This window comes from Gigantopelta aegis, chromosome 3 (genome assembly GCF_016097555.1).
Source record: "Gigantopelta aegis isolate Gae_Host chromosome 3, Gae_host_genome, whole genome shotgun sequence".
NCBI lineage: Eukaryota > Metazoa > Mollusca > Gastropoda > Neomphalida > Peltospiridae > Gigantopelta > Gigantopelta aegis.
Genome location: NC_054701.1, coordinates 53,535,346 through 53,543,909, shown reverse-complemented (window position 1 = coordinate 53,543,909; position 8,564 = coordinate 53,535,346). Strand labels below are relative to the sequence as shown.

Here is an 8,564-nt window from a genome sequence, read left to right as displayed (position 1 = left end):
GCACGGCGAGCGTGGAATCTGAGAACATGGAGAAGGATTCATTGGTCCGACGAAAGCCGGTTCCTGCTCCACGTCTCGGATGGGCGAATGAGGGTTTGGAGGAGGAAAAATATGGCTTATGCACCCAAGAACATCTAACCAACTGTCCCATACGGAGGAGGCTCGGTAATGATTTGGGGGTGCATCTCCCATGACTGCAAGCTGGACCTGGTCACCGTTCAGGGCAATTTGACAGGTGACCAGTACATCCGTCAGGTCCTGGAGCCCGTTGTCGTGCCACATTTCGACAACCACCCACTCGCTACAAGGCCTCAGTACATGGATGACAACGCCAGGCCTCATCGTTCCTGGGCTGTGACGGCGCATCTCCAGAACAACGCTGTGACGACTTTGCCTTGGCCCGCCATGAGCGCCGATCTGAATCCCTTGGAGCACATTTGGGGCATTCTTGGCCGTCAAATACAGAAAATGGACCCCCCTGTACAGAATCTGAGAGAATTGGAAGCTGCTTTGCATCGGGAGTGGCTGTTGCTGCCTCGTCAGAAGATCCGACACTTGACTGGGAGGGTGAGGAGCAGGCTTGAGGCGGTCATCCGAGAACGTGGAGGGTAGACAAAGTACTGAACGTTCGGACTGTCAGTGTCGTTTAGGTACCCGAATGTAATTTTTTTACCCAGAAATGACAATCTGCAAATGTCGTATGGACTGTAGATCCATACTTATAACGGGTATGTTTTGGGAGTGAAAACACGACTGGTGAGGTTGCGACCATATTGTGATTAAAAATTCACCACAGCTGACAATTGTTTGTGTTTTCCTATTGTCAGAATGTGTTCTTGCCTTTCACATACATTGCCATGACTTCATTACGTCAGTAATTGCATGCCAAAAAAAATTCATTCGTCAGTCAGAAATTTCGTGGGGGTGCTTAACTTTTTTCTTTGTGTATATTATCAGTACATTAGTTGTTTCTAGTCATATATGTTTAACTTTTAACTTTACCATATGTATTATGTATGGTATTCTTTTCATGACGTATGACATTTATTAAATGCTCGATCTGAGGCTACATTTATAAACTTATGGCATTTAATAAATTGCTCAAATCACATTTTTGTTTCCTTTTGTTTTTAAAAATTGGGAGCGAACATAGCAAAAGTATGCCTCTGGTTAATTCGTACTTATTTTCATTTAAGAGATCATAATAGGAAACAACTTTGCCATTGATACTTGGATTCTGATGATTCAATTGACGTCGGCGTCTTCAAATACTTCGGTGCATATAAAGCGTTTAATATTTCTTTGAAAATCATAATCAAAGCATTTATATGTAACAATACTTAGAGATCAGCAGAGATCAAACCCACTTTAGTACCATTACAGGGTGTATGGAAAATGTCCATTTATGTTGGTGTGATTACGTTTTTTAAACTCATGAACGTATTATAATAAAGATAAAATATGAAGATACAGGGTAAATACGTTTTTTAAACTCATGAACGTATTATAATAAAGATAAAATATGAAGATACAGGGTAAAGGATGTGAATTCCACCCACTTATCAATACATGTTTCAGAGAATAATAATGTTTTGTATTGAAAAACAAACACACCCAAAAATACTGAATATATTCGTCAAATTTTTTTTCTTGAACCCCAACCGTCTCCCCACATTTTGGTATTGAACTATACCCTTTTAAAAATAATAAATCTGCTTTTTTAGTTCAATTTAGCATTTATTAAAGCAATATTCAAACCACAGACACTGGAAATCGTGTACACCCTTTCTACCAGACATTTTGGTTTCATCGGAAACTTATAGGTAAGTACACTGATTGCATCTGTTAACATTATTATTTTATATTAATTTATTTTTTAATGCAACTACTCAAATTTTTTTACCATTTTTATATTCATTTTTTTTCTGGTAGAATTCGGCAGTTAAGCCATCACAGCCCGGTGATTTATCAGTGGTAAAGGAGTTATTTCCCCTTCGCATTCCTTCTGTGTCAAAAGGGAACCAGAAGCAATGCGATGGCTCGGTGGTGTCGTGGTTAGGCCATCGGACGTAAGGCTGGTAAGTACAGAGTTCGCAGCCCGATACCGGCTCCCACCCAGAGCAAGTTTTAACGACTCAATGAGGTCTTCTCTCTCACTAACCATTAAAAACTAACCCACTGTCCTGGACAAATAGCCCAGATAGCTGAAGTGTGTGTCCAGGACAGCGTGCTTGAACCTTAATTGGATATAAGCACGAACATAATTTAAGAGAAAGAAAGAAAAGGGAACCAATGAATTGGGATGAAATTGTATAATGAAAATGACAAAATTGATATCAAAATATATTATTACGTTTTAACAACTCGCAAAAACAAAATTGAAAAACATCTCGGTGTAAATTTTAATAATAATAGAAAATGACCATCAAAGAGCATAGATTAAATTTCCTTTTTAATATAGGGATAGCACCCGCAAGTCTGCCTTTAGTCAATGTGTACTGCATTATCTATTACTTCAGATGGAACTGCCTGCTTTGGCTGTCCCAGTATTTTGGCTTCACGCCTGTATTAGAAACATGAGCTTTAATTTATACAATTTGATGACAAACTGTTAAGAAACATTTTTATTTTCATAATTATCTTTTGCAAAAGGAGTTGGTGCGGGTTTAAAACTGAATACTATGTTTTATATGAGAAAAAGTGTATACATGTAGTTAAAAGTTAATTCATCAAGATTTCAAGATTTACTAAACAACACTCGGACACATTACAATGTGTATCAAGAGGACATTTTCAAATATATAATTAATATACATGACAAGAACAGGCGTCAACATAGAAGTATCTATAATTAACATAGAACACAAGAAATGCAAACAAAATAGCTAAAATGTGCGGAGAAACGTCATTTCACAAGACTAGATAATCTTTTAATAAATATAGCTAGGTTTTTTAATAATGGTGCATTACATAATGACAGCATACCTTTAATTTAAAAAAAACGCTAGGATTAATTCTATAATATTGTTTTATATATTTTCTTCTAATGTTTTCAATATTAAAATTTTTACAATTGAATAAATAATGGTATTCATCTCCAATATCAGTATTACAAAGTTTGCATATTCTATTTTCTCTAGGAACGTTAAACCATCTGCCAGTTTCGATTGGTAATCTTAAATTTGACGTACGCCATCTATTTTGGTACGACAATCGTGACAAATAGGTTTCGAACTAAATTTCTGTTTTAAATAAGTTATAAAATTGACCCCTAGAAGAGTTTAATTCTTGTTTATACGATTTGAAATCATCAGACTATAGTCTTAAAGCTTTTAGGCATAGACATCCTCAGGAATTTGTTTTCAAGGGGGAGGGGGGTATGTTTGGCATATAATAATGAATAGATATAGACAGGCATATGCAGGCACGGCGAATAAAAGTGAATATTGGGACGGGGGCTACTGACTGAGGTTGAGAGCGCAAAGCGCTCGACTGTCTACGGAGTTTAGGGGCACACCTACGAAGAGAAAAGATTGAAAACTAACTGTTCTGAAATACATTTTCATGCACCAAATTGTTGAATCACTGGAGAATACTACATGAATGGCCGTTAATAGTAATATTTATCTTTAAACAAATTGTAAGATAAATGATATCTAACGGAAACGAATGTTGTATTATATTTTTAACTTATCTTCAAAAAACAAGGTTTAAATAACTAAAAACGTCTTTTCAAGCGAAAACCTATTTATGGCCTTCTAGTCATGTGTTTCAGATTAACATTTCTTTCTTATGCCCCAGTCACACTTATGCTGCGATCGTCCCCGACCTCGGCGGTCGTGCGATCGAGGGCGGTCGTTGGGTTGTTTTCTGCGATCGATGGGTCGCGGTCAGACTATGGGACCTGTCGACGACTGCTCTGCGACTTGTCTCAGACTAATCGCACGTGCATCTTACGATCACCCACGACTACTTACGATTTTCAACGACTGGTCGTGCCAAACTCGCTTTCGCTCGTAATAGATACATTTTAAAATAACTCGTTGTGAGATAAATGGTATCTAACGGTCACGTATGTATTATTCTCTATAACACACCCGTGTAGGAGATGACTCCAACATATAGTGCAGATAACGTTTGAGACCTGTGACTGGTTACTTGACGGTGATGACCCGATCACCAGAGACATACCATCCAATGAAATAAGGACGTCCGAATTTGATTGTTCTGTTACGTGTCATTTAACCCGAAACTGATTACTTTGTGACACATACGTTAACTGCTGCTCGAGTGCCGTACACGTTTTAGTTGTATTATTTAAGGATATATAATTACAAACTTTCCGAATTTATATGATTTACTGTATTCTGATTGGCTGACGTCACTAAAAAACCAAGCGTTATCCTTCCATAAACCTCGTAAAAATACGTCATCACGGAAGACCAAGATCAAAATAACCGCACAACACCAACAGTCACTACACGTAAACAAAAGTTAATATCAATGTCACTTTGCGATAGAAAAACACAAGACAAATCTGCACATGAAATTGTTTCATTTTTTAAAAAGAAGTTATAATAAAGATATATACACTGTTTTTGTTGATTCAATACTTATTTTTATTTTTAGCGGACAATTTCCAATAGTATGTATACATGTATTCCTACGCTTATTTACAGAACATGGTTGACGGTAAGAACGAAAGAAATTATTTTTTAGTGTTTTAAGGTACACTTCTTGTACTGTTTGTAATTATATATAAACAGAATACTATACTGGTGTCTGTTAGATACCATATAACTCGTTGTTTAAAAAGTATGTGTTATCAAAAATTACGAATGATGTTCTCACCAACGGGTGGGTAAGAAATAGTGAATAATACATGAGTGGTCGTTAGATACCATTTATCTCACAACGAGTTGTTTTAAAATAACACTTGTACCACGCTTTGGTGTCGGCTCCTTTGATAAAAAGTGTACAGTATCTTTCCATACAGTGCACACTTTTGAAACCTCACCTCTCAAGTGCGAAGAAAGCTGTGAATGGTCAACATTTCTTCACTCTTATTCTTAAATTGAAAAAGAGAACTCAAACAACGAGGTTGTATAACATAAAAAAGAAAAAAAATTGTATATAAGGTGAATACCATCAATTAGCAAAGGGGCCGTTCACGAATAACTTAACGATACGAAACGTTATGCATGCGTGTGCTCAAGCGAATTTTATTTTTCTTATATATTTTTTGTTTATTGTTTATTTTGTTTATTAGAGTGTCACATGACAATACACATAAAATATTCATACTATATACAATCACGTATTGTCACCCAGCCTACATAGGCTTATGAGACACTTGAAACATAAAATACGAAATATCATTCATATAAAATCTAATAGTATATAAAAAAAATACATTACATAATTTAAAAAATGTTAATAAAATCTAATTTCAAAATTAGACCATACTATATAAAATTATTTTTAAAAAATTTATTCCACAGAAACCACCTAAGGTAAAGTGTATATTAAAATAATTGACGTTACGTCTTATTTATTTAAAAAAAAAAAAAATTGTCTTTGAAACATATTAAAAATAGTTCTTGCTATTAAAAATTGATTTTCATCTTTCATTATTAAACCCCTGCGCGTGCTGTAACCTCACCGTGGTGCAGGGGTGTAACATTTTCTTTGAGAATGGCCAATACAGCACAAAATTGAAGTTTTGAGTAAAATTCAGTATCCGTAAAATTCTGTGATATTTGTGTTTTTGCACTGTTCTTTACACTGTTTTTGTTTAAAGCTTAAATTTTTATATTGATGTTGATCATCACTTTATTTATTTGCATTACCATAGTTTGACACCCAATAGCCGATGTATTTTTCGTGCTGGGGTGTCGTTAAACATTCATTTATTCATTCATTCATTCATTCATTCATTCATTCATTCATTCATTCATTCATTCATTCATTCATTCATTCATTCATTCATTCATTATTAAAATTACTTCGTTATAAACTGAAAGGGTTTCAAAATAGTCATACGAAGATCGCATAAAACAATAAGAGATATCTAAGATCTTCGTAAAAAGGGCATAAAAGTAAAAAGTTTGTTTCATCTTCCACACTATGCCGACAAAAGGGATACACTCGTTTTAATAATGGGATTGGAGGCCTGTGATATCTTCCTGTTTCTAGACATAGAGGAACGTTACATGATGATGATGATGATGATAACTAGTTTAACGTGCCCATATACCACTAGGGTTTCGAACACCGATAAGATCGGTGGCCTGACTCGGGGTGGAGGGGGGGGGGGGGGGGTAAATGGGCAGAATTTTGAAAATAGCAATTAGTAAAAAAGTTAATAGATTAAATAAAAAATAAAAAAAAGGTTACAAGCCAAAAATAAAAAAAAGAATTGACTGCTCGGCCGAATATTTATATAATTTGGAGCATTTTAGAAGGACAGTCCAAAATTAAATAAGAGAAAGAAGAGAGGATCGGACTATTTAATAATATTAAAAAAAGAAGTACTTTGGACATAAAATTTTGAACGCAGATCTAAAAGTTTAAAGTCCGATCGATATGTCCACGCGAGTGGCTTCGTTAAGGCCGTTTTGGGTGCACAGCTTAAAGGGACGAGATGGGTTGCATCCCGTTAAGAAAACCCCTAGATTGACAGTCGAGAGACGTTGAAGGTGTAGTGCTGTGCTGTGCTCAAATACAGATCTTGAGAAGCCGTATCCGTCTGAACGAGAGAGAGTATCAGACTAGGGTATAGTCCAGTCGTCATGGGTTGATATAGTGGTGCGGACGGGCCCGACTCCGAAGGATACGAGATGGTATCACTATAAAGCAAGGTAAAGGGAACGTTACAAGCTAACTTTTCTATGGGGTCTAAGAATCATAAAATGTGTATACTTTTCTGGTAAAAGATCTTTTTTAAATTGCCTGTAAAATCTAAGTTTGTTACCGTTTAACTGGTGATTATCATTCCATATCTCCTTAAACCAATTATACTCATCGTTTCTTTGCAACATAACCGTAACTGATCTTAATGCTATTCTGACCGGCTTGTTCAACTCTCTTTCCAAGTTAATACCTATTTTATATGCAACAGTTTGTATACGTTTTGTCTATGGCTTTGCATGTCTTTTAGACCACTTGTGGACTTGTGATAAAAGTCTTTCGCCGTTTATGTTTTCTAGCTTAAACAATTGTTTGAACACCTCAACACGTTTTGTTACACACGAGAACCAGCCCATGTCACTGCACGTTGCTGCATTTGAGCTCGTCCGCCCGGAGCCAAGAAAGAAGTGACACGCTCTGTTCTGAACAGTATTCACTACGTCGTGTCCATACAGTCCCCATACAATAATATTGACTCTACAAGACCATCGTATAGGTGTTTAAACACAGCGGAGTCATTCCTCCTGCAACCGGCGTCGTGGTTAGGCCATCGGTCTACAGGCTGGTAGGTACTGGGTTCGGATCCCAGCCGAGGCATGTGATTTTTAATCCAGATACCGACTCCAAACTCTGAGTGAGTGCTCCGCAAGTCTCAATGAGTAGGTGTAAACCACTTGCACCGACCAGTGATCCATAACTGGTTCAACAAAGGCCATGGTCTGTGCTATCCTGCCTGTGGGAAGCGCAAATAAAAGATCCCTTGCTGCCTGTCGTAAAAGAGTAGCCTATATGGCGACAGCGGGTTTCCTCTAAAAAATCAAATGTCAGAATGACCATATGTTTGACATCCAATAGCCGATGATAAGATTAAAAATCAATGTGCTCTAGTGGCGTCGTTAAATAAAATAAACTTTACTTTTCCTCCTGCACTACAGAATTTTGAACATAAAGAAGACAGAGCCCTATTGGCGGACTTTGATAGCTCTGTGACTGCTTTCTTAAACGTCAAGTACTCATCGAACCACAAACCGAGATATTTGTAACTATTAACATATTCTAATACATGATCACCACATTTGAAAACAATATCTGATCTAGTGAATGTTTCTTTCTTGAACTGTAATATTTTAGTTTTGTCACAATTTATTGATAAATTCCACTTTTTATGCCACTCGTGTGTCATATCTAACATTCGATGTAGCGATTCGCTGTTAGCGGCAAGAACACATATATTTCCTGTGCATGACCTGACCCCCCCCCCCCCCCCCCCCCCCCGTACAAACTTCGATCACCGCAGTCTACACATGCGCCTGGTTATGGGTGAGGGAGAGAGTAAGGGTGAGGATATTTAAGAGTTAAATTTAAGTATCATTTTCCAAACAATGTTTCATTGTTAATCCTAAAGTAACAGATGATTTTCTAACCAAACAAGCATACATACAAACAGAAAATGTAATGTTCAATAATTAGTCAAATTACACCATGACAACAATAGCAGGGGTATTGACGAGCGCTACGTAATTTCAGATCGGAGGGGTGTTATCGAATAAATTAATAAATACACAAAGATACACTTCGGCTATGGGGTGTCAGCAAGGCCGTAACTATGATTTTTTGTTGTGGGGACTGAGTAGTTAATAGTCTAAAACTCCATA

At 36.7% G+C, this 8,564-nt stretch overlaps 1 protein-coding gene across 1 annotated transcript in view; it reads left to right on the top strand.

Annotated features, from left to right (window-relative positions):
• Positions 1–318: 318 nt before the first annotated feature.
• LOC121368722 overlaps positions 319–8,564 on the top strand; it is a 35,539-nt gene continuing 27,293 nt past the window's right edge. Inside the window, exon 1 of the mRNA XM_041493471.1 lies at positions 319–608. Coding sequence (XP_041349405.1) covers positions 319–608 — 290 coding nt within the window. The remainder of the gene's footprint in view (positions 609–8,564) is intronic.